The sequence below is a fragment of the Alternaria dauci genome, chromosome 1 (assembly GCF_042100115.1).
Source record: "Alternaria dauci strain A2016 chromosome 1, whole genome shotgun sequence".
NCBI classification, from domain to species: Eukaryota; Fungi; Ascomycota; class Dothideomycetes; order Pleosporales; family Pleosporaceae; genus Alternaria; species Alternaria dauci.
The window spans coordinates 6,398,358-6,423,515 of NC_091272.1; the positions used below are offsets into that span (position 1 = coordinate 6,398,358).

Genomic DNA, 25,158 nt, shown 5'->3' on the forward strand with positions numbered 1-25,158 from the left:
GTAAGAAGGCGTTGACACATATGCTATCGCTCATGGAAAAGCTTGGTATGGACAACGAACGAACCAAAAGAGAGACGGAAAAGAAAAATTTACGCATCCTGACGCATATGTGCTGCATTTTGGCGGTATTCCTTGGTCTCCAGCAAGGCAAAAGTTAAGGTCAAGAGCAAGCTTGACGGAAAAGATGACGAAAAGGGAGTAAACATGTTCAAGCGATTATACCCTTCTATCTTACCTATTCTCTTTTTTTTTCCTTAGACTTCTTTTGTCGTCTATCTTGTCGTGGCGCAGGGAGATGATGATGATGGAAAGGTGGGCTATTGGCGATCGAAGGCGTCTTTTGTTATGGGTGACTAGTATGGCATGGTATGGCATAGCGTGGCGTTTTATATTTTTTTTGAACAGATGTATAGGCTAGGATGAATGCGTCAAGGCATCACGATGGACAATTGTCGTATAGGAATGAAATCATCAAATACTACCATGTTTGAACGGCTGAATAATGAGAAGATTGCTGGTTCGCACATGGAGGTGGCAGCGTAGGAAGCACGACAGGTGTTCAATCAAGCTCTAGAACGTATGATTCAGATAACAGGGCAGGTTTTGGAAGTAGTGTATAGCCTACAAAGTTGAGGGGTTTTTTCATTGATAGTGTGCTATGAGATGACGTTTTCAAAGAAAAGTGCGAGTAAGTTGCGTACAGCTAATAAATGCATCATCGTATCCTCTTCCACAACACCAACACCGTCTTCTATCCAAATCCAAATCCAAACCCAAGTTCAATCTTATCCAAAAGCGGTGACAACCCCTCAGCTCTGTTCAATGATCAAATAAGGGATAGCAAGCATTGCAAGCACTACGCGACTAGTTAGGCACACCCATCTCCTTATGCAAAGAGACGGCCATAATCTCACCAGCAGCATCGCCCATGAAGACAAACACCTCGAGTGCGACGACATGCAACACAAAGACAAACATGCCAACCATGATGAAGAAGTTCTTGGTGAACAACTTGATAAGGCGGCGTCTGGCCTCCCAGTTGAAGCTCCTCCAGGCCTCAAGGAAGCCAACGACACCAGTTCCACCCATCATCTTGCTCACGACCTTTCCGCCAAAAGTACGATCAAAGGGGACAATGGTGTCCTGGTCCTCAGGGAGCAGAGAAGCCTCGATACGGACCAAGGTGACCATGGCGGGGAGGCACAAGAAAAGCGTGCAGGTAACGGCGAACACAATCACGGCAAGGAACCTGGCGATGAGACCAATCTTCTGTGCACAAGTGACGATAGAGTGGCCCTCGGATCCAACATTGTGGAGCTGAAGCAGCGTGAACACACCAGCGGTGAGGTACACGCTAACAAGCGGCATAACGGCCTTGAGCGCGGCAGGGACAGCGAGAGTCTTCCAGTGGGCCTTTGAGGGGATGCGCTGCCAGAAGGAGGCATTGGTCGGCATAGCGACAACCTTGTGTGTCCACGCGGCGTGTACGTTGGCGAGGATGGCACCAGTGATCGCGGCGCCAATGACAGCCTGGCCGGGTACTTTGTGCAGGGCCCCTGAGAAGAAGGTGGTAGATAGGCCGGACAGGAACGAGTACAAGGCATGGATCTTGAAGCCACGGAAGCGGGACCAGCGGCCGGCGTGGGCGACGAGGTGGCGGACGGTGGCGCGGATAGACGATGTGATGGGCTTCGCGTTTACGAGGGTGACGGTTGGTCCGGCTTCGAGGAGCGTTTCCTTCTCGTCGGAGTCCTCCTTGTCGTTGGAGGATTCATGCGTGATGGTGATGGCGGCTACGGGGGACTCGACCATGCAGAGGGTGACGACGACTTGGTTGAGCATGTAGGAGATCTAGTTGTCGTCTTTGTTAGCGACATGGTCCTCGACATAAGGTAGGAAGATGATGAAGGGGACAAGACATACGAGGCTGATGGCTATGGCGGCAACGAAGATGCTGCCATAGACGACGGCAACACTCCAGATGGGTACTTTGTCCATGTACTCTGGTGTTCTCCCGCCATTTCCGTTGATGGCGCGCTTGACAAACGAAGATGTCTGCGGGTGCGACATGGCGCGACGAGCGAGCTCGATGAGGACCGTCATCTTGTCGATGACCTGCCGTAAAGCGTATTCCTAGACTGTCCTAGTATTATCGTATATCGAAAAGTCGCGGTCGCTCGAAAGGTAGAAAAGGGTAAAAAGAACGAAACAGGAGACAAGAAGGGGTTGACCAGAGGTAAAAGGGAGAAGTGACAGGTTGGCGCTGTCACAGCGGCACGGCGTTCAAGACTGCGACGGGCCAAGGAGGCGAAGTCCAGTCCCATTGACGCAACACGACGGTTGCCTGGTCGTGCACGGTCCATGCCGACCTAGCCGCTGATCTATAATTGGCCCCGCCTCGTGTGAATGTGCTGGAGGGTGGTTCAAGTAATTCACATTCCGACACATGCAGGACACTTTTCATGGAGTATCTGGGTGTATTCTTCCACACTACAGGTCTGTTGTCTGCAGAGAGCGTTTCCTGGTGTCACTCGACAAAAGTATATCTGAAACCGACCAGGGCACAGTGATGGATGAACCTGTATCCCAACACTCTTAGGCAACCTGTCGGAAGATTGGGGCCAAAGTTGGACGCCTCATCTCTTCATCACAACGTATCTTTTCAACTCATGACATCACGCGTTCAAGTAGCCAACCATAAGAAGACGATGTTTCATTATATCCCCGGTCACCTACATGACAGGAAAGAACAACTCCCATGTTACCATGATTACAGTACCGGAACCCCGCCCATGACAGACAGGACAATGTAGAGGGGGAAACAGGAGAAGGCGCTAGACTAGAGACGAGACCAAGAAAAGGCTTTTAGAGGAAGAATGATACACAACGCTGGCCTTGTTTCCAATTTCAGGATGAGCATAAGTCGTCATACGTGAGCATCATGAAGATGTGTGTGCGTGTCAGAGATCGATCGTAGCGTATTCGAGGTTAAGATGGGCAAGCTGGTCGGGCACGACCAAGCTTACAAGGCAGGCTGGGCGACCTTGATGTCCTCGGATTCGTCGGAAGACGACTCAGCCTCGGCAACGGGTGCGTGCGTGGGGGCAGAGGGGAAAGCCTCCTTCTTGACCTCTGGGGAAGTGGAACGCCCGCGGTACTGGTTGACGGTCTCCTGGGCCTTGGCCGTGGCCTGCTGGGTGTAGCCTTGTACAGTCTTCATGGCGTTTCCGGCGTGCTGGTTAGCAAGGCCCTTGACCTGCTGAGCCTGCTGGTTGGCAATGTTGATACCCTTCTCCAACTGGGCATCGATGACCTCCTTGTTCTGAATGTACACAAGAGGACCGAGGAAGGTGACGAATGTCGAGATCAAGGCCAAGCCCCAGAGCGGGACGAACTTGATGAGGAAGTAGGAGATGAGGGAAGCGAAGAAAGCCTGCGAGGTATAGTCAGCAAACGTACTCAGTGTTCAACGTAAAGGTATACTCACAGCAACGGTGACGTAGACGTTCTCGGCGAACATGATGCGCTGGGACTCGATCACAAAGAAGTTGACGAGCTGCTCAAAGTCGTCCGTCATGCGTTCAAGCGAGGCCTTGGGGATGGTGTAGTACTGGCGGGGCCTGAACTGCGAAGTAAGACCGCGTCCGATAGCCAGTTGTCCAACAACTTCAGCAGCTGCAGTGGCGCCAAGTACCATGTACGAAGTCTTGAAAATGTAGCGGATCAGGTTCAGGTATCGTGCGGCGAAGATGAAGATGACGGTTGCACCAAAGGCGATGCTGGTAGCGCGGGGGTTCTTCCAGCTCAACAGGCGGTAGAACATGCTGTGATAGTCTGGTGTGTGTGTTAGCTATGGTCTCGATATGGAACATAAGCATAGCCTACGAGTGAGGTTCTGGCCAGTTGCGGCCTTGTGCTCGGGAATCGTCTTGGAGTTGGCCAGATCAGCAAACTCGTCGCGGGTCTTTGCGCCCTCTGCCTTGACATTCTGTGCAACGGGGCCTGTAAAGTTTAGCAATGGTCGTGTGCGCATATTTCAGATATCTGCAGGCTGTTAGCTGCCGTCCGGAACACGTAGGGATGCATCTCTGTACATACCTTACCGTTCATGACGGTCTGCTTGGCGTTCTGCACGCTGGGGTGGTTGTTTGCGGCGTCCATGGCGTGCGAAGCTGCTTTGTGGGTGTAAGTTTAGGAGATCAGGTGTTGTGCGGGCGGCAGATAAGACTGCGATGTATGGCGTTAGCTTGCGTCTCGGTAAGGGCCAAGGGCGTTCTGTCCCACTCACCTTACTCTCCAGGATCCCGTTCTTTGCCTTGATTGCGCTGTTCTGCAAGTTGCTGTTTGAGCTGCCGTTTGCTTGCGAGGGAGAACCGTCCATTTGGTTGATGAGATCTGGAGTGCCGTTGGGCGTGGCCAGGTCGAAATCGGTTTGTGTGTTGTTAAGCTCAACTCGGGGAGCCTCTGACATCGCTGGGGATTTGGCTGTGGAGGGGTATAATCACGGGTGAATTGGGTGCAAGTAGTATGGGAGTGCAGTAACAAAGTTGCTGGGGTATGGGAGAGTGTGAGAGGTAGAAGGTGCTCGTATGGTTTTGTGCGGGTACTGTCGTGTGCGCAGCAGTTTGTTGGGCACATTCACCAAAACGTCATGGCTCCACTCCCCAGTGGCCTGGCCATGCTTTGTTTTCCACGGCCACTCACGACGCATCGCTGCACATACAGGTTTCATAGAAGATCATGTCATTGGCATACATTTGCATCATTCACACGATGCCTGAAACCAAGTTGCTGCGTGCCGACCTGTTCGTTCCGCGGATGCGATTCTTGTTCAGGTGGCAGGCCCAAGCGCTCGGCCTGTTTCGCATGTGAAAGACAGTCAGGCGGTCCTGATTCCCCTCATGACGCAACATGGCTCCAAAGTCACAAACAGTCTCACAAAGTCTCACCATGCGCATGCCCAATTGTCCACATGTCTAATATGTCTCTTTGTCCTGGGCATGATAATTACCTCGCCGATCCACTTTTGCATGCCAGGTCCCAGACGAATCCCCCTGCGTCGATCTCCCTTTCATCCAATGTCGGTTTGTCTCTAGCATGGACCATGGCGTGGTTTGCTCTTGCAGCATACGGACATTGCTATCATTACAGCCTGTGGAGGACATTGTCGACAATTTTATCATCCAGTATGCGCCTCAGCGTCATAAGGGAACACGTATCCCCACTTAACCCACATTTGTGGTTGACGAGCTAACAACGGGCTGAACGATGATGTAGACTCTGCGCCATGTCCATCTGTCTTCTCGCTCCACTGGGTTTGGCAATGAATCGAGAAATCAGCGTGGCTTGTAGCTCTCGAGCGTCGCAGATCCCCCTTATAATCCGAATTATTCTGTTGACTCCGGGAGCTCCGCCGAAGTGGCTTTAATTATCGTGCATCTGAACTTGTGGAACCAGTAGGACCGATCACGCGAGTCGAAGCGGTGCGGCTCTCTTCGCGATTAAAGCCACGGATACGGCCTCTTGTGATCCGTACGAGAATATTTGGCCGTGGATGAATTACGGAAGCTCATAACGTTTGACTGTCAGTGAAGCCTTCGAATGGAGGCGCGGTTTGTCTTTTCGTGTGCAGCGCACCAAGGATCTGGAAGAACGCTTTTGGCGGGGAACGCATCGTTTGTAGCACGATGAGGCTCGCATACCTCAAGTCTGCATCGTGGCGCATGTAAATGCTGTACACGAGTATTTAGAGGCGCGTGCTGTTCATGAACACCAAATATAGGACTCCAACTACTTGTGCTACAAGGCGAAGCAGGATCGCTGGCCCGGCGTTGATGGACGGAGGAATGTGGAGGGGAAATTATGGATGGCCACTCCGCTGCGCTTCCGCGGCAACGACAATGACTGATATGGCCGTCCACGAAGCGGCAACGTCAGCTCTCGGCAAGGGCCCTGTGCTTAAGATTTGGAAGCATAAACACCCACTCAATATATCATATCGCATCCCTGTGTCATGTTACAGTCTCTGTTGTTGTCATCGGAAGGGACTGGTTCGCAAAGGCAGGTGCGAAACAGAATGGCGGGGGTTCAGGGTCTTACGAGGCAGGCGCGGACGCACAGGGCACTCTACCACGCGACAGCAAAGGTGGGGGTCGTCGCTCTTGGCTGGCTGGCTGCTTTGTGCTCTGCGAAATGGCGCATCTTGTACAGTGTTGATAGCTGGGCGAGACTCGCGGGACTTGTGCGATAATGCGCACACTTGTGCAGGGACTTGGCCAGTTCGGCTGGACGCCCATATCGACGGCCTCAACCCCGGAATTCGGGTCTACTTCGACAACTAATTCAGCGGCAGTTGTGAATATTTGCATTGGCGTGCCGAAGCTGATTTTTCTTGGCCTTGGGCGTGGGCTGCCAATGCTCCAACGAGCCTCCGAGCTGTCAGCGCCGCTGCAGAGAGGTCTGAGGGGTGTTTGACCTCCCGCCTCTTCGCCAACAGGCCCCAATCGCCGTTGTCGCGAGATAGAGACAGGCCACAAGCGCCATAGCGGAAGCGTAGCACCATTGGAAATATGCAGGTGGCTGCAGGGATGACTCCGACAGCCAGCAACAGGTCCTCCCGCCAGGATGCTCAGCCATGGACTCGAGCGGCGGCGATTCCCAGAATCATGCTTGTCCCAACGCTGGCCCTGGGTCCTCTCGGAGCATGTCACGGCGTCGACTGGCATCGCCTATCAGCGAGGGCCAGGAGTTGGATCCAAGAACGCTAGGGTTGGCAGGCCATGGCAGCTGGCAGTCCGCGCGCCATGGACGATCGAGGCGGGCTCCAGCGAATATGTGGCGTACCTCGGAAATCCTGGCCAAGTCTGCCGTTGCGATAAGACCCACTCACACGCGTGCTGCGGTTTGCGTTTATCACACCTCTCCCAGCCAGGTGACTTGTCTCTTTCTCCCTCTTCATCTCCATTTCACCGCACACCGTCGCACCGTCGACAAATTCGTGTGGAGGCTCCAAGTCTAGCTTGCGAGCATACCCACTCGACACGCCCAGATCCTCGGTACGCCAGCAACGTCACCCAGAAAGAGCGACATGGTCAAAGCGCCCGTCCATCGCCATTCCCAACTTGTCACCGCTATCGCTGCCACTCAAAATCGGCACTGAGCACGCGACATCCAAACAGCTCCCCCTCTACGGAGGCGAGAGTCTGTGAGGACTGCTCCACAGCAGCATGATAATATCACGAGATCTCTACAATGACTCTCCTCCGCTGCGCCGAACGCGGATGGCCAACAACCCGACACTCCTGTATTCTTGGTGGTGCACTGTGTTTTCGGCCGTCATCATCGGAGTACGGTTATCTGGCCGCTATATTCGCAACGAAAGACTTTTCCGCGAGGACAAGGTCATGGCACTCAGCATCATCCCACTGTTTGCGCGTATGGGATTCGCTCACGTGGTCCTCATCTGGGGCACCAACAATGTCGACGTCACCAACTTGACAGATCCTACCATCATCCGCCACCGCGAGATCGGCTCGCAGATGGTCCTCGCAGCGAGAATCTTCTATGCATTATTGTACGTGCCGGCATCAACTTGGATTAGCGTGTGACTAACCCATGCTAGCATCTGGATGGCCAAGTTCACCGTGTCAGAGTTTCTGAAGCGCCTGACGGAACGTTTCTGGAAGAGAGGATATGATTGGGGACTGCGTGGCATACGCATCTTCCTCGTCGTTACGTTTCTCATGGTTCTCATTGCCACACTTGCAGAGTGCCATCCTACTTCCCATTACTGGCAAGTCGTCCCGGATCCAGGACCGCAATGCCGACAGGGCTACGCGCAGCTACTCACCATGGGCATTTGCGACATTGTCACCGACGTTTTCCTCATCGCCTTTCCGATCCCGATCATCGTGCGTTCCAGCATGCCATTAAAGCGGAAGATCTCACTTGTCACGCTGTTTTCCTTGTCGGTCGTTCTCATTGTTGTCACTGGCGCTCGAATGCCTCTGGTTATTCAAAGACAAGGTCTACAGCAGTTCCGCACCGTTTTCGCTTCTTCGGAAATCTTGGCTGCCACCGTCGTTTCCAACGCCATCATCCTAGGCTCTTTCCTTCGCGATCGAGGTGTCAAGAAGCCAAAGTTCAAAGCACCATCTACCACAGACAGCATGGAACGCCGAGGATCAACACGCCGCTTCACAGACCAGACCTGCAGTAGTGATGAGGATCTCGCAAGATCACTAGGATACCGCACAAAGCCTGAATTGCTCGAGAAGTCGACAAGCCTACCAAGACCAGCTCCTGTGGCGGACCTCGACCTCCTTTCGTCTTCCAAACAGCCCGGTCCCTTTACAAACAACAACTGGAAATTCCCCGATGAGGAAGCTGGGATGCCTCCGTGCAACGGTCGACCAAGCATGACAGTTGAAGACATACGAGATCCGATGCCCAGTCCTCGTGCAAGACGCGTGTCGTGGTTCGACGTGGGTGGACTACTGGAGAATCCAACCGTAGCTCCCTCGCCCACCGACTCGGTCATTGCGCACGACTTTGCAGCGCAGCCACAGCCACGAAGAGGGTCTAGGGCCTCGAACACAATGATACCAAATGCACGCGCATTCCTGCCTCAAGCACGACGCAATTCTCGACTTTCCCAACAGTCCGAGGACTACGAGATGACCCAGGTCCGGTCCACCAGCCAGTTGCAGGACCTCGGCGGTTTGCTCTCGGAAGACCGCGAGCAAGAAGAAGCGTTGTCTACGCCATCTCCACATTCAGGCTCCTCAGCCGGTCCTCCTTCATGCCAGACACGATACGCGCCTATACGACGCACATCGACGCGCTCGACACAGCAGAGCTACGACGTGCCATCCCTCAAGGATCCTGGAGGCTTGCTCTCTTCGGCGCCCCCTCCCCTGTCTTCACGACGCAACCCTCCCCAACAAGGCCGCAAAGTGCCGTCCCTACAGGACGCCGGCGGTCTTCTTGGTTGACGAAACATATTCCTCCTTTACACTTTCCCTGCGTGATACCCCGGCCTTTGCGGCCTCGTTTGCATTCGCATAGTTTGCCTAATGCTGTTCTATTTCCTTTGGTTGGTATTGGCATGAAATCCACCTACATGGGTGGGTGGAGATGGATTTACGATTAATGGGCTACGAACGCGATGCCCATGGAGCCATCAGATATGTCTGAATGGATGTCGGAGATTGGATGGCGATCTATAGTCGGGCAGCAAGACTCGTGTGTATTATAGCAATAACAATATATCGGACGACGCTTGACGTCCCTGTGGCGTTGTCCACGGCGGTAAAATGCCGACCTATAAATGAAGTTTAATATGTACATTCTCGGCTCTTGTGGTCCTGTTATCCGGGTACGTGGTACATGCCTCTGGAACCAACATGGTCTTTGCGCTAAAAAGCAAACCCTCGAAAATGCTGATTACCGAGTGCGTGGCTCAGCATCCAACGCTTGGAGCCCCTGTGGAATAAATAGCGTTCGGATATTATTCAACAGTGTCTTGGCTGCTCAACGGCGCGCGGGAAGGACGCTGCAGGGTGTGGCGCGACGGTCATAGCTCGCACTATTAGCAACAGATTGAACTTTGGAGCCACAGCACAACCTGCCCGCCCACCACCATCTGGTAGCACGTCAGCAATGAACAATGACGCGCCCACGCTCCTCGAAATCATCCAACTAACCCGCCAGGAACTCACACATACGCAGAAAGATGATCCGGTGTGTGAATGCGGACGCGCGGCGCTGGCGCTGCTTCCCTCTGATCCCGACCTAGCATTGCAGCTTGCCTATCAGAAATTACACGATGTGCCGTACAAGGAGGTGAAGACGTGCTGGCGCAGGTTGCACGCGGATGCGAGTCTGTGGCAGGTGGTCAAGATAGTAGACGACCAGCACGGCCAATCCGCAAAGACTGGAAGCGACGAAGAGCGAGGCAATGCTGCTGCCGCTGAGAAGGATGCTTGGGTTGACGAAGTGGTACGAACACTGGATATGACGCTTATATTGACAGGCGCACCTGAGCGGGAGGAGCTCGTAGAGTTGTGGTTCGCAGCGCTCAAAGCTGTCCTAACGCCTCCAGGACGAAATTCCAGTGTCAACACTGACACTTCCGAACCCCCGAATAAGAAGAGAATGCTATCCTTCTCGCGTCAATACTCGCGCGTACCAACGAGCTTCCCAACGGCGCTACCCGATCCCTCGCCTACCATCCGAAACGCGATACCTCGAACGAAAGAACTCAGTCTGGAGGCTTTCCAGAAGAGGGTCGGTGACACGGCTATGCATACACCGATCATCATCGAAGGCGCGATACAGCACTGGCCTGCACTCGACGAGCGGCCGTGGAACGACCCAGCGTATTTGCTCGAGCAGACACTCGGTGGTAGATGCCTCATACCCGTTGAAGTGGGAAAGAGCTACACGGACGAAGCCTGGGGTCAGCGCATAACCACTTTCCGCGACTTCATGGAGACGTACATGCTCCAAGGCGCGAAAGACGCTGTCTCGGCTACACCACACACGGACAGCGTGGGTAGCCCTGATCGTGACGGAGCTGATGGCAGTCAAACCACGCCACCGACAGGCTACTTAGCTCAACACGACCTCTTCGCCCAGATCCCGTCCCTCCGCGCTGATATTAGCATACCCGATTATTGCTACTCCTCACCCGCCCCTTCTCCGCACCTCACACATATTAAACCCGTCCCGAGGCTCGAAGAACCGTTGCTTAATGCTTGGTTTGGACCAAAGGGGACGGTGTCGCCTTTACACACTGATCCGTACCACAACATACTTGCACAGGTCGTGGGCTACAAGTACGTGAGATTGTATGCACCGGAGGAGACGGAGCGGTTGTATCCGCGAGGCACGGAGGGGGGCGGTGTGGATATGAGTAATACTAGTCGTGTTGATTTGGACGAGGGCATGGAAGTTTTGGGCGAGGTGAGTTGCTGCGCGGGTGAGATTTTATCAAGTGAACGAAAAAGGGAGTTTGAAGAAGAGTTTCCGGGATTCAAGGATGCGAGGTATATTGAAGGCGTACTGGCGCCCGGTGAGTGTCTTTATCTTCCTGTGGGTTGGTGGCATTATATACGTAGTCTCACGCCTAGTTTTAGTGTAAGCTTTTGGTTCAACTGAATGGTTGTCTTCTTCATCTTCTTCTATCCCCTCTTCTTCTCTTCTTCTCTTCTTCTCTTCCCTTGATCTCTATGTATCTCTGTGTCATCAACCCTCCATGTCTAACACCCCCCATGCGGAAAACAACAATCATTAAATTCCATCCTGCGGAAAACAATCGCCTTTGCATTACGACAGCTACGATGCGCGTATCGGCAGTAGTACCGACACTTTTGGTACAAGTCCCGTTCGGTACAGCCGCATATCCTGTAGTGGATTATCAAGTATTCGCACATTCTTCTCGTTTGTGACGGTAGTTGTGTTCGATTTCTGGAGATGAGCTGAGCTGGTGTTGTGCTGCTCAGGTTGAGATGGTGGATGGTGGGAGAAATGGTAGGGGATAGGAGCATAATATTAGCAGAGGGAGGGCATAGTTGCAGTTGTAAGTCGAATGAACCTAGGTATCACGTAGTAGTGGTGAATGGGGCATTGTAACTATTCGTTGGACCTAGTCAAGGTATAGAGAACGTGCTTCTTTTCTGTTCACTCGTCGAAAAGGAGATGACTTAGCGTCTTCCCAGCTCCTTTTCAGTATACCGGTGGAAGACCTTCCATAGAGCGATAGGAACCTCCAAAGCCCGACTCATCCTAAGCCATCTAATCTCATGCCGCAGCACCAACGCACCATTCCCTCCACCCACCTTGTCGCTCAAATCTCATCTCTTCACCCATAACCACCTTTACCCGAACTCTGAATCAAAACCAACCCCCTAAACCCCATCCTCCCACCCCTACCCAAAAGCCGGACTAACAGCATACCCCACGACCAACTCCTCACCCTGCCTAAAGCAACTCCACAGATTCCCCACGCCCTCATCCAACCCAGGACTAAACACACTGCCCACATAACAAAACACACTCTCATGCTCTTTCACACCCAGCCTCCGCCGCAGGAACCGCACTATCGTTGCGAAGGTCGAGTTGGTGCTAAGCTTGAAAATGCGCTGGGTTAGGTGCGGGGCTGAACCTATAGGTTGGAGTCGGATTGTTACTGTGAGGAGAGGGGGGAGAGGGTTAGTTGGGTGGGTGGAGACAAGGAAATATAGGAAGGGAAGGATATAAGTGGGGTGGGATGACATGGATGGGATGGGAGGGTGGAGAGGATGGTATTGCTGGTGGATCCGGGGTATGGGTGATTGGAAGAAAGAACAATATGATGTACCTTTCTGTACAGTGAGATTACCGGCGGTTTCTAGCGCTTTGGAAGTATCTTTTGGTAGGTTGGTCAAGACGACTGACGCGGCCATGGTGAGGGGCGCTTCTGTTGTGTCGTCGTCTTCTGGTATCCTCTCTTTTGGTGATTGCGACATTGTGTGAGGGCACGTGTATCGTTGTGAAGCGAAGAGATTCCCGTGTGGGTTATCGAGAAGACGGCTCGATCTTGTGAGAAAGGGTAGGAAATGAAAGACGATGGATTCGGGCAAAGTGGTCGTTGGTGATGGTTCACGTAGGAGCGATGGTCAGCTGTAAACGCCCATCCAACCAATCACCGCCCCCACCACCCCAACATCACCTCCCAAAAAGCAAAAGACACCCAATCAACCATGTTATCTTTCGCATTGATATCTAGTGTTTTCTACATATCTGATACGATAATGATATACAACATAAGCCTGCATTGCGGCGATCACCTTATTCGTCGCCAGGTATAGTCACCTCTCCCTTAAGACAATGTTCTACGAACCTCCATAGTAGTACCAACCAACCTTCGTTTTTACTGATAAAAACACACGCGCGCGCACGCACACCACCAGCCAGCCGGTTTGCATATCGCAGTTGAACCAGCAAAATTTGTGACCCGAAGGCCTTTGGACGCAATAGCTATATACAAAGGGGACGGCATGCATCGTTAGCCCACCAGGGATCGAAGATCGTTGGCCTAATATTGTGGTGAAGGAAAATCGGAGAGTCAAGTCAAGCTTATGGTCGCCAAGAAAAGGGGATGGAAAGGCACAAGCTGCGCCTTGAGAATGCTTATGGAAAACGGGTATTCGCTCGCATAGTAATGCCATGGGCCCGGAGGCGAGAAGTGAACAGATGTTTGCGAAAGGAAATTACGTCGTGGGTATTAGTGAGGTCGTGCATTACGCCATAAAGGATGCAATGGGTGGCCGTGTAGTCTGCATGAGCCGTAGGGCTCATCGACGATCAAGTTGGGCGAGGAGCTGGTCTAGCTCGACCCAGTTTTCGGTGGTGACTGCGAACTTGCGGTGCTTGCGAGAGACGATGTGCTGTAGAGTGTTAGTATAGTTTGCAAGATGAACAGTCGTGATTCGTACCTCGTCGAAGTCGTTGAACTTCTCCCTGCAGTTCTCGCAGTAACCAGGCTTCAACTCCTTTTCAGCAGTCTTGCGCCTGCGGAGGGCTGCAGCTTTGCGAGCCTGCCTCTCTTCGTCACCGTCATCGTACGCACGACCCATGTTCTCCTGAGCCTTGCGCTTGGCTGCTCGCATGGGTTGAGAATGCTCATAGCTGAGCGCAGCCCTCACATCGTTTGTGACGGACGAATGGCCACTATTCGTATTCGCCGACGGTACGCTGTTCTTCTCGAGGACCTTTCGTTTCAGTTGGTTCACTTCCTTGCTGTTTCCAGCACGCGGCGCGGCAGCAGTCGATGATATCATCTGCGAGCGGATGGCGGACGTGATGTTGGATTGGTGCAGACCAGACGCGACTGGCTCACCAGCAATAAAACGGGGCATGGCTCGGATGCTAGCCTGAGCACTGCCAAACATGGGTGGTGGACCGTCTGCCGTATTGCATCGCTTGGGCGGGAGGCCCTTTGGGGGGTCTAAGGGCTTCGCATCGGCGTCTTGTTCGCCCTTGACGATGGCAGCAGGGGCACTGGGACGCCTGGCCAAGTTGTTGTTCTCTACCAAAACACTCTTCTCTTCCATGGCCGAGACCGCACGCGTCCTTGGGGCCTGGGCGGCCTGCCTTCGACGTGCTTCCTGCTCTTCCTGTTGTCGGCGGCCGAAATGGGGATCTTCAACAAACGGGCACTTGCCGTTACCTGAGGCCCGGAACTGTGGCCACTTGCCCTTCTCTTTCTCGACCTTCTGGTATTCTCGGATCATGACGGGTCGGGTGACCTCGTCCATGTCGTGCACGTAGACGTAGTAGCCACGAAGAGGAATCATGTCCTGCGAGGCCATGACGTAGTCGCGGTCCATCTTCTCGTTTTGCAGCAGCCTCTGTAGGTCAGCAGGACGGCCCTTTTGATGCTGCGAGGCCACGGCGTGGCGCGTCGGATGGCTAGATGCATCTTCGCCGGTCTCCTTGTTGAACATGGTGTCGACCATACGCTGCAACTTCTCCACGGACCATATCTTCATGCCCAAGCTCTTAGCCTTGTGCAGGACATCACCGCGGTCGGACCTCTCAAGAGCGGCATCGAAGACGGATTTCTTGTTCTCCAGCTGAGCCGGGTTGACGGTGTCCTTGTGGGAGGACGAGCTGCCATCGAGGTCGGCGGGAATGGAACGCGTCGTGATGACGTGGGTGACTTCTCGGGAGAAAAAATTGACCTCGCGCTGGGGGCTGTTAGCAACATGGAGGGAGGGCAGGATAGGACAGACGTACAGAACCTAGTTGCTTTGCCCTGTACATCAACTTGTCTTTCTGGGGTTCCGGCACGCTGTCAAAGTAAAAGGCAAACTGGGGGAACAGCTTGCGGTAGTGACGCTGCCACTGGCGAATCGTCTCGAGGTCGTTGGATGCGCGCTGGGCGGCCTGCTTGGACGGGGCCTTTGACTCTCGTGCTGCTTCGAGCTTGCGGGTCAGCGCCGTGGGCTGGGCCCCACTCCGGCGGACCAGGCCATGGCGGTGGGCTTCGGCATCATCGACCTGGATGACTTGTTTCTTGGGGGGCGGTTGGCCATAGAGGACGTCGCGCTGCTCGCTGGCATGTGAGCGCTGGCGCTTTCCTCCTATGGCCGTCGCGCGTAACGGGGAATTGGTAGCGTTCTGCAGGTTGGCGAGAGGGACGCGCCGGTTCGACATGACTACTGGAACCTGGGGCGACGGAGGGACAGCCACTGCTGCCATGCGTGGGAAGGCGGCCGGGAGTGGTTTCGGGGCGTGATGGATGATGTGCTGCGTGGGAGGGGCACGTGTGCGTGTAGCTCACGACGCGACGGTGCTGGCACGTCGAGGATTTTCTAGCAACGCGTAGCGGCCATGTCCATGTGCGGGAGCTGTCGGGACCAAGGTAGCAGCTGGGGGCACAGTAATTGAGCGAGAGAGAAGCGCGTTTGCAGACGTCGATCTGCTTTCATCGACCAAGGAAAGAGTAGTCTTTGTTTGGCCTGGAGGCTGGTACAGTATGATGCAGGCCGCGCTAGAGCTATAGCGGCTAGCCTGAAAATCTCGCGCGAACCATCCACAACATCTTTTGCCTAGACAACCGCCATTGGCAAACAAACCATCCTTGCCCACAACACCGTCAGTGCGCCCTGCACGACATCGCGCCGACCGTCTCTCGCTGCCCGTCCTCGCCCTCTGATTCAGCCTCAGGGGAAGATTCGCAACTTCCCCATGTGGCGCCGCTCCTGCTACTTTTCCACTACACCGACCCCACTTCTCCTATCTTCTGTCCTGCTAACAATACCACGCCCGGCCCTGCACCATTACATCCGTCTCATCTTACTAACAAGGCCGCCGCCATTACCGTTGAATGGCACCTGCCCGTCTCCGCTTCTCACTGCTGCCCTACGCAAATGTGTCAGATTCAAACTTATTCAGGGTCTGCATGGTGGAGCCTTTGCGGCTAGCCCGAGCCGTCACACCTGTTGGCTGCGAGTTTGTTGTATGGGTCGCAAAACACCGGATGCGTCGTAGGAGGCGCACACAATGGAGACAAAACAAAACATATACGCCGTCATCCTGGCTTGGCACACACCGGACGCTATTGCAATCTAATTTCAATGTATCGTACCCAACTTCTCTCTACTCCTTACATAGGTTCGCTCAAAACAGCCACGCCACACTATACGCCATGGCGATTCTACCAGCCAGGTTGACATCGGTGATGTCGCGTTTCTTCAATATCAGAACAAAGCTTTCGTGCAACATCCCTGCCACAACCATGGCAATACCCACCCTTCCAGCTTCGTGCACAAAGCGCTAGATCCAGGATAGTTTCCATTTCAATATACGGGGCGGGGTGGAGATATCGCTACTCTTTTCTGGCAACGTCACTTCCTTGTATTACTCGGAACACAATTCGTATGAAATAACGCCTTTTTACACCCCGGGACTCTGCAACGATGCTCACTCCTTCGCCGAGTTAATCGCATATGGCGGGGATAGTATCCCAACCTGATCAGGACTATGTCGTAACGGATACCCGTCCATCAAGCACTGAGCTGACCACACGCTTATATGTTTGTTATCGATACAACTTTTCCCTACGCAGACGGAGACTGTAAGGAGATAATCGCGGCTCAGATATCCCTGCTGGGTAGATTTGGCACCTACTTGTTCGATGGAATTGGGTAAGGCTGCATATTCTCTAGTCAATCTTATTACAACTTTGGCCAGTACGGCCAAGAGAGAAAACCGCGAACTCGCTTCAGAAGAAGAAATGTGTCAAGAAGAAAAAGACTCATTACGAAAACACGTCTATCTAATACTACAGGAGAGAAATTATGCAAAAGAAATACCAAAGACGCGAGAAGATAGAAAATCGTTGCCTCTAATCATTCATCCAAACCGCCATCCATAATCAATTCAACAGCAGATACTCTTACGACCTCGGATCCTCAACAGGAATTCGGCTTGGTTGAGGGCTTTGAACGGGCGATCACTAGAGTATCCTTCATCGGCTTCGTCCTCATCTTCGCTTGTGCCATAGAGTTCTTCTTCCACAGTCGTATATCCATCGTCGTCGCCGGATGCATCATCACTTGGAACATAATCTTCATCAGCATCTGATTCGCATGCCTCAAGCACCCCTTCATCTTCGTCCTCGTCCTCGTCCTCCTCTTCTTCTTCTTCTTCTTCTTCTTCATCGGCGGGACTCATTGGTGGAGCCGATGGACGAGACGAAGGACTGGGTGAACGTGAGTATCTCGATGCAGTGGTTTCTCTGACATATGCCGAAGGAACTTTTGAATGAGATGCAGGTCTGATAGGAAGAGAAGGTGGAGATGGACTTCTCTCGTCGCGTGGCTCCATGGATTTGGCTCTCCTTCGTCGTTGAATTTGGTTGCCGCCTAGATCAAGGACAGGCCGAGGCTCGGAATCTGAGCGGACACGAGATATCCATCTGCATATCTCGGGTTTCACTCGATCGAACACCCAGTCGCGCATGTTGGCGACTACTTCACGTAGTGCCCAAACGCCCCAAGTAAGCTCGAGGGAGGTCGCCCAAATGCAGCGCATTTCAATTACCTCAGTAGTCTGACCGATGTTAGTCAGGCATGACGTCTGATTCACCATGGTCGTACTCACTGGGTGTCTGTATGTGAGCCAAAGGCGAACACTAGGACCGACGCACGTGAACGAGAAGATGACCAGGGCGTCGTTACTTGGATCGCGGACTTTCGCGGCCAATTCCTCTCGTATAATCAACGCTTCGGCCGATCCATTCGCAGCCTGGCAATAACAAAATTCTGCACTGTCGTCTTTCCAGGTGCCACGTTTGACTTCGATAACAGCCCAAGGAAAGCATGCCAAATCCGAAGCACCCAGCTTTGTTGGATTACGATTCAGTAAGGTCGTGGTTGGCGATGAGATGATCTCTTTTGTCTTCCGGAGCTCGCTGAGAACAGGAAGGGTAAAATTTTCGACTCTGGGGTCGAGGTGGAGTACCCTCGCCATATTGCAGGCAGGATCGATGATCGGGAACAGATAAGCAAGATCCGGCTTTGGTTCAGTTCGCACTGGGTTTTTCAAGGCTCTCCTCGATGGGCATCCGTTCCAGGTATAGTCTTCATGGCTACACTAATGTTAGTCTGAGCTTGAATGGATATTATACTGTAACTCACAGTTCCCACCGATAAAACAGATTCCTGGAAATGGTCAGCGAAGAGGATCTAGAACTATGGCAAGAATACATACCTGTGCTTATCTTTGGTATCATGGACCTCTGCGTAGGGCTTGAAGAACTCCGCTTTCAGGAGAGACGTCCAACGAGGCTCTAGTACTTTATCTTCGCGTAGAGCGATCGCCTTCTCCCTGACTTCGAGGCAATGGTCAAGTGCGTTAAGTATCTCAGTCTCCGCTGCCGAGATCCTTTTGTTGAAGCGTTCTTCGGAGTGATAATGACGAGGTTCCAAACTCCATTTCGACGCCAGCGCAGTCTCTCCATCCTGCCCCGAATACTGAAACTCATCGATTTCTTTCTTGAGCTGTTTTCTGCTGCATTCTGGAATTTCTGTGCGTGCACGTTTCATCTCATGGCGTATGGGCTGTAGCCATTTAAGAAGTTCCTCCTTGCTGTGGACCTTGTCGTAAAAGAAGACATTCTCATTTTCCAATATCTCTGGGGTCAATCGGGGTTTTCTGGTACGTTCAGTCGTGGATGACATATCTTAATGTCGCCTGAGGATTGATCGTGAGTGTTGAAAGTTCAAGCAATGGAAACAGAAGGCTTGAGTCAAAGTTCGCAAAAGGCAACAGTTGTAACGCAAGAAAGATACTTGATAACAGTGGTCCGCCATAGCCATCTTGTAATCGTTTAATTCTCTGTATGTAGGCGTACTGGGATGGAAGAGTAGGATGCGGCGCAGCACTCCAGTAGGCGAGGCTGAAACAGCGTTCACGGCGCACTTGCCAGTTCAGTCTCCGGGCTTCAGCCCCCACGATGCAGGAGCAACACCATCATTATCAATGTTGGCATCGCTTTCATCTCACTGAAACCGAGACCATCCATCGCGCGCTTTCCAAGCTCGAACCGAGAGTTATAAAACGTGGGGTAGTATCATGTCGAAGTGAAGGACGGAGGATGAAGTGCTGCCACGGGAAGCTGTCTTCCCCTCCCGCGGCCCGTGCGTATAATACTAACGTCTTATTGGAAAATGCTCAGTCGATGTAACCCGGTTCCGAACGCGACGAAGGATCTCTCGCATATAATGCTAGGGGCGTGAACTGGTGGTGGTAGGTGCTGCGCGGCGACGTTTCAACATCCCACGTCTCGTCAACACAATCACTACCATCCGTTGACCCTACCCAGTGGCAGAACGCACAGCTCATCGCACGTAGGAACCCGGTGACTGGGGTAAGATGTGGCATGTTACGCAATAACGAACTGTCAACACTTATCCGGGAGTATCGCAGTATTACAAGGCGCTACAACCTGCACCGCATGTCTGTGCATACAACATGTTTACAGGGTGTAGCGGAACAGAAGACCGGGGCCATTGGCAACACCCTCCAGTCCTACAGCCTGATCCGACTTGCGATTCAGCTTCTGCAGCCAAAAACGCAACACTAATGACGCAGTTGCGCAGCAAAGCAGTGCTACTGTCAATACGATACAGCCCATGCGATAGAGACTGGGTCGCTCTGTTAGTACAAGTCCGCGTAGCATGGGCTTGGATACTTACGGTGCGCTCCATGCAGGGTACAGGTAAGCGGTAGCGATGTTGGTCGCATTCGACACGGCAGTTGCCAACGCAAGTGTAACCGCTCTCTTCGCCTTTGGCCGTGCGACCGTTGCCGAGACCCATGGCAGAATGAGTTGAAAGGCGGAGAATGACCCCATGGCCTGCAGGAACATGGCAAAGTAGCGCGGCCCAGTTTGATACGTTGACATGGAGATGATCTGACCGACTGCGGAGATGACGCATGCAGCGACGATGTGAAAGCAATGCTCGCCCGAGTGTCCGGAATGCCACGAGTTCAGAACGGAGAATATGAATGCCAGGAAGTAAGGAGGTGCAGTAAGCAGAAGCGTCTCGACACGAGGGAAGCCAAGCGTCTGGACGATGGAAGGAAAAAAGTATGTGAAGCTCATGGATACGACGGCGCATGTCTGGATGAAGACAAGGAGTGGCTAGAGGTGGTGTAGAGTCAGCAAAACGTATATAGACAAACATTCTCGACATCGATTTATGGCGACAACCATAGTCTTTCGGGGAAGTGAACACGAGGCGGAGAAGATACGTACTACTTTCGGGTCGGAGAAGGCCTGCCTCAGCCCAACGAACACGGAATCCTTCACTTCATCTGCCACGCCGTCGTTTTCGCGATTGAGTCGCCACTGCGCCATTGCCGTCTCTTCTGGCGACAAGAAGGACGTGTTCGAAGGATAGTTCGGCAGAAGAGCATACCCAGCGAAAGCCATAACAACTGTGAGCGCTCCTTCCAAGATGAAGATCCTGGAGGTTTGGGAGGACAAAGTCAGTGTATGTCTCAAATGCATCTGTACAGTCACAACTTACCAGCGCCAGCTCGGATAACCACCAAGCCCTTCCATACCATCGACGATACCCGCTGCGATCAACCCACCAAATGCCGAGGACAGGGTATATCCGGAGTAAAAAGTGGCAATACGACTTGGTAGCTCTTTTCGCGTATACCAGCATGAGAGGAAGAAGATGCATCCAGGAAAGTACGGTGCTTCAGTCACACCGACCAGGAACCTTAGTGCAACCAATCCAGCGTGATTTTGCACAAAGCCTGTAGCACCAGACACAACACCCCAAACGATGACCACGGTGGGAAGATACAACCTGGGCTTGAATATGGAGAGAAGCATGTTCGAGGGTATCATCATGGAGATGTAACCAGCCCACAGTACCATCACAGCGGTTTGATACTGCACATCGTCGATGCCCAGCGTGGCCTCCAGACCTCCGAGACGTGCATTAGCGATGGCATTTCGGTCGAGCACGTTGAGCAAGAAGAGCACGATCAGAATAGGCAGGGCTCGAAAATCGATTTTCCGCACCAGTTTCTTTTCGAGGGCTTTGAGTTGCTCAGGTGTGTGACCGCGCAGGATCTCCGGTACTGGGTTGCGAGACTCGTTCGTTGCTTCGATGTGCTCACATGCCAGATCTTTCTCAAGAGAATGCTTTTCGACGTCCATAGCAACGATAGAGTGACGTATATGGTGAGGAGGGAGGCGCTCTAGAACGGGAGCGTGGATGGCGCTACCCCACAAACCTGGGGTAAGCCTTTTCTTATACTAGCCTTCCGACATCCCATATCACGTTTTGTTAATCTTCAGCATCATTGAGTTTAGTGTAGGATGAGGTGCGGGGAATCCCGCAGTGCGACACATCTTCCGACTGGGTAAGATCGTTCCTGTGGATTACAGTCGTCGTGGTCAGCCAAGTCAACAGACCACGGCGTGTTGACCGAGATGTCCTCGAGACGAGGTCGTGTGGTACACCATCGGCTTTTGGGCGAGTTGGTGATGATGTTTGTCGGATGAACTGAGGGGGAGACCCGGAGGTCGCGCCGATCACGGTATTTCATGTAGAGCCGATGGGCTGTGCCAACATGCAGCACATGCGTCCAGTCACGGGCTGTGGGTATGTTTGCACCGCATACAGCAGGTGCATTAAGAGGGGGTGAGGTCATTGGTGCTGGCTAAATTGCAAGACGTTGGTGTAGGTATCGAGATAGACTATTCAGATAGGGAACCACGCGGTTTCGCATAGTAGAGATTATTCACACGTATGGTTACTTATTCGACAGTTCGATTATAATCAGGGGGAACGCATGGTCTTATGAATGTGAAGCAACCATGCATTCCAGCTACAATAAAGCGTACAGTATCACGCTGCTATCTCAACAGCATTCACCCGTACATTCTCAGCCTTCTGGCTCACTCTCTCGTCCCCTTTCACACTAGCTTTCGGTGCCAACCCCTCCACATAATCCCTGACGATCTGATCAAATCCCGTATCTCTCACAAACCCCAGGTTCAAAGCCTTTGAGTTATCGAAATCTGCAGGCCATGAATATAGTATCTTCCTGAGAGCAGGCTCGTCCTTCATCTCTAACAGTGCAAGCTTATCGGCACCTCCTACCCTAGCAAGCGAGTCCATCATGTCCTGCACTGAGACGCCGATGCCAGGGAAGTTCAGGCAGCGGTCGAACTTTGCGAGGCGGTTGATGTCGAACTCTGTAGCCGCGTAGACTAGATTCTGGACTAGGATGCGAGGGGAACAGAGCCAGTGTCGCCATTGCTTGTCTTCTAATGGAATAACGCATTTGATGCCATTGATCGGTTCGCGGATCATGCCGCTGATGAAGGAACTTGCCGCAGCGGTGGGCTTCCCGGGCCGTACCGAGACAGTAGGAAAGCGAAGCGAGATACCGTCGATGAAGCCGCGTCGTGTGTATTCAGTAACGAGGTACTCGCACATCATCTTCTCTGCGCCGTAGCTCGTCTCTGGTGTCGGCAGTTGGGTTTCCGTGACAGGTAGTGTGACGGAGTTGTTGTACACTGCCTGACTTGAGGCGTATATTACTCTTGCTCCTGGACACGTCTTCCTGATGGCTTCGAGCAATGCGCGGGTTGCGTCGAAGTTTGCTTTCATACCCAGCTCGAAATCGGCTTCGGCACCTGAGGACATGATGCCGTGGAAGACATAGACGGCTTCTATATCTTTGGTAACGACGGAGCCTGCTTCCGTACACAGGTCTGCCTTGATGGCTTGTGCCTGGCTCTGGGAACGCGCATCTGGGATAGGCGGTTCGATGATGTCGGTTAGGATGAGAGAATGCGCGCCTTTCTCGTCATCGAGAAGCTTCTTCGCTACGAGCTGGCCGATGAAGCCAGCAGCCCCTGTGATGAGAATACGCATGTTGTTTGTGGGGAGATTGAATTGGCGTGAAGTCAGAAGTTTATTTTCTCAAACGATATGCCATGAAAGACAACTATGCCGAATCACTCATATACCGACGGCGCGTGTCATCGGAACGGTATCTCGACCGACTGTGCGGGCTAGGGACGCAGACATTATCCTCGCGTGACTTTCTCCTCTCGGCCTCCATTATCCGTGGCTGTAGGGTGGCTGGAAGTGGTGGTGATGTCGGCCGCGGTCGCAAATGTTGGTGGCTCGTCACTCCCAGCGAGGGATCGGAGTTCCTGCCGGACCCACTTCTCCGCAATCATCATCGGTAGATCAACCAGCGAGGTAACCTCCGCCGCCAATTAACAGCCTCGCGTAGATTACCAACGTTCCAGATTTGAGTGGTTATCGTGTTCAGTTGGCGTATCAACAATTCTTTGCAAGACCTTTGAAGACATGGCAGGAAAGGTTGTTTCTGTGGAAGAAATAAAGAAGCACGCGAGCGAGCAGGACTGCTGGATTGTGGTAGATGATGTGGTATGGGATATAACGGAATTTATTCCCAGTCATCCCGGTGGCAATGAAAGTAAGCAATACCTGCCGGTGTTTGATAACGATTGCGAACCATGTGTCGGCTTTTTGAACAAGCAAAGCCAGCCCGGGAGGCTGTCGCAAGAGGAAACGGCCCATTAAAGTGCTCAATAGTGGTAGTCATGTTGATCAAGAATGATTTGACTAGCTGACCAATATGGTTCGAAGAAACCAAAACTAACGTCTCCAGTAATAACCAAACACGCCGGCCTTGACGCCTCGCTAACCTACAACTCCGTTCACTCACCCACATTGATATCAAAGACCTTGGGTTCCAGTAAATGTATCGGCAAAGTATCCTCCTCTGCGCCTTCCTACGATCTGTTAAAACCACCGCCAACAGAAGCCACTCAACCGGGCCTCTCAATCGGTTCTAAGCCCCCATTGACCAGTCTGATTAACAGTTACGACTTCGAAGCCGTAGCTGAAAAGGTTCTCGGCAAGAAAGCATGGGCGTTCTATTCCAGCGGCGCAACGAATCTCGTGACGAGAGACACGAATAAGAGCATGTTTGATCGAATCTGGTTCCGACCTAGGTTACTGAGGAACATTCGTCATGTTGATACTAGCACGAGTATGTTGGGACAGAAGGTCGACTTGCCATTTTTCGTAAGTCCAGCGGCAATGGCACGGCTGGCGCATCCAGACGGAGAGTTGGCGTTGGCGAGGGGGTGTGAGGGCTACGGGGTGGCGCAGTGTATTTCAACAAACGCATCGTTTACCATGAAGGAGATTACGGGGAGCGTACAAAAAGACTCTATACCGTTCTTCTTCCAACTTTACGTCAACAAGGACCGCAAGGCTTCGGAAGCTCTTCTCAAAGACGCAGAGAGGAACGGGATCAAGGGCGTATGGTTTACCATTGACGGGCCTGTACAAGGAAAAAGAGAAGGAGATGAGCGTGTAAAAGTCGAATCAGCAACTTTTGCCAAAGCAGCGATCAGCGGAGCCGCAGCAACAAATGATAAGAAAGGAGGTGGTCTGGGTCGCACGATGGGCGGATATATTGACGATACTTTCAACTGGGAGGACATCGCCTGGCTTCGCAAAGCGACCAAATTACCCATCGTCGCAAAGGGGGTCCAAACAGCCGAAGACGCAGTACTAGCTATGGAACACGGGCTTGACGGTATTGTGATAACCAACCATGGAGGCCGTAACCTGGACACGTACGTCAGCCTCCTACACCCATTGATCCGCATCGACCTGACACTGTACTAACCTGTCGCAGTTCACCACCCTCCCTCCTAACGCTCCTCGAAATCCGCCGCCACCATCCCGAAGTCTTCAGCCACCTGGAAGTTTATCTCGACTGTGGTGTCCGCCGCGGGACAGATATAGTCAAGGCTCTATGTCTAGGAGCAAAGGCCGTTGGCATGGGCCGTCCGTTCCTGTACTCGTTGACATACGGACAAGAAGGCGTGGAGCACTTTATCGACATTATGAAAGACGAGTTGGAAACGACGATGCGGTTACTGGGCATAACGTCGCTGTCGCAGTGCCATCCGCGGTATCTCAATATAGGGGACGTGGAGCATTTGATTCCGAAGAGTTTGGAGTCGCCGTTACCTGAGATACCAGCGCGCGAGCTGCGGGCGAAGTTGTGAGGCATTTATGG

General features: G+C 52.8%; 9 protein-coding genes across 9 annotated transcripts; 3 read left to right on the plus strand and 6 right to left on the minus strand.

The window, feature by feature from the left end:
- Positions 1-619: 619 nt before the first annotated feature.
- ACET3X_001984 (uncharacterized protein) lies at positions 620-2,290 on the minus strand. The gene is made up of 2 exons (XM_069447335.1): positions 1,924-2,290; positions 620-1,851 (listed from the first exon to the last, which is right to left on the minus strand). The coding sequence occupies exons 1-2, from the start codon at positions 2,101-2,103 to the stop codon at positions 865-867; spliced, it is 1,167 nt and encodes a 388-aa protein (XP_069312226.1). The 5' UTR covers positions 2,104-2,290; the 3' UTR covers positions 620-864.
- Positions 2,291-3,022: 732 nt separating this feature from the next.
- ACET3X_001985 (uncharacterized protein) lies at positions 3,023-4,471 on the minus strand (the record flags this gene model as incomplete). The annotated part of the gene is made up of 5 exons (XM_069447336.1): positions 3,023-3,433; positions 3,488-3,834; positions 3,886-4,002; positions 4,104-4,175; positions 4,294-4,471. The coding sequence occupies 5 exons, from the start codon at positions 4,469-4,471 to the stop codon at positions 3,023-3,025; spliced, it is 1,125 nt and encodes a 374-aa protein (XP_069312227.1).
- A 2,809-nt stretch (positions 4,472-7,280) lies between these two features.
- Positions 7,281-8,993, plus strand: ACET3X_001986 (uncharacterized protein; the record flags this gene model as incomplete). The annotated part of the gene is made up of 2 exons (XM_069447340.1): positions 7,281-7,573; positions 7,622-8,993. The coding sequence occupies 2 exons, from the start codon at positions 7,281-7,283 to the stop codon at positions 8,991-8,993; spliced, it is 1,665 nt and encodes a 554-aa protein (XP_069312228.1).
- A 613-nt stretch (positions 8,994-9,606) lies between these two features.
- Positions 9,607-11,160, plus strand: ACET3X_001987 (uncharacterized protein; the record flags this gene model as incomplete). The annotated part of the gene is made up of 1 exon (XM_069447341.1): positions 9,607-11,160. Exon 1 carries the CDS (start codon positions 9,661-9,663, stop codon positions 11,158-11,160), a length of 1,500 nt encoding a protein of 499 aa, XP_069312229.1. The 5' UTR covers positions 9,607-9,660.
- Positions 11,161-13,337: 2,177 nt separating this feature from the next.
- On the minus strand, positions 13,338-15,201 carry ACET3X_001988 (uncharacterized protein; the record flags this gene model as incomplete). Its single annotated transcript, XM_069447342.1, has 3 exons — positions 13,338-13,430; positions 13,479-14,732; positions 14,782-15,201. 3 exons carry the CDS (start codon positions 15,199-15,201, stop codon positions 13,338-13,340), a joined length of 1,767 nt encoding a protein of 588 aa, XP_069312230.1.
- A 1,728-nt stretch (positions 15,202-16,929) lies between these two features.
- On the minus strand, positions 16,930-18,731 carry ACET3X_001989 (uncharacterized protein; the record flags this gene model as incomplete). The annotated part of the gene is made up of 4 exons (XM_069447343.1): positions 16,930-17,251; positions 17,593-17,601; positions 17,699-18,139; positions 18,262-18,731. The coding sequence occupies 4 exons, from the start codon at positions 18,729-18,731 to the stop codon at positions 16,930-16,932; spliced, it is 1,242 nt and encodes a 413-aa protein (XP_069312231.1).
- A 797-nt stretch (positions 18,732-19,528) lies between these two features.
- ACET3X_001990 (uncharacterized protein) lies at positions 19,529-21,232 on the minus strand (the record flags this gene model as incomplete). The annotated part of the gene is made up of 4 exons (XM_069447344.1): positions 19,529-19,697; positions 19,749-20,197; positions 20,312-20,522; positions 20,586-21,232. The coding sequence occupies 4 exons, from the start codon at positions 21,230-21,232 to the stop codon at positions 19,529-19,531; spliced, it is 1,476 nt and encodes a 491-aa protein (XP_069312232.1).
- A 694-nt stretch (positions 21,233-21,926) lies between these two features.
- ACET3X_001991 (uncharacterized protein) lies at positions 21,927-22,961 on the minus strand (the record flags this gene model as incomplete). Its single annotated transcript, XM_069447345.1, has 1 exon — positions 21,927-22,961. One exon carries the CDS (start codon positions 22,959-22,961, stop codon positions 21,927-21,929), a length of 1,035 nt encoding a protein of 344 aa, XP_069312233.1.
- Positions 22,962-24,263: 1,302 nt separating this feature from the next.
- ACET3X_001992 (uncharacterized protein) lies at positions 24,264-25,147 on the plus strand (the record flags this gene model as incomplete). The annotated part of the gene is made up of 2 exons (XM_069447346.1): positions 24,264-24,709; positions 24,772-25,147. 2 exons carry the CDS (start codon positions 24,264-24,266, stop codon positions 25,145-25,147), a joined length of 822 nt encoding a protein of 273 aa, XP_069312234.1.
- Positions 25,148-25,158: the final 11 nt, after the last annotated feature.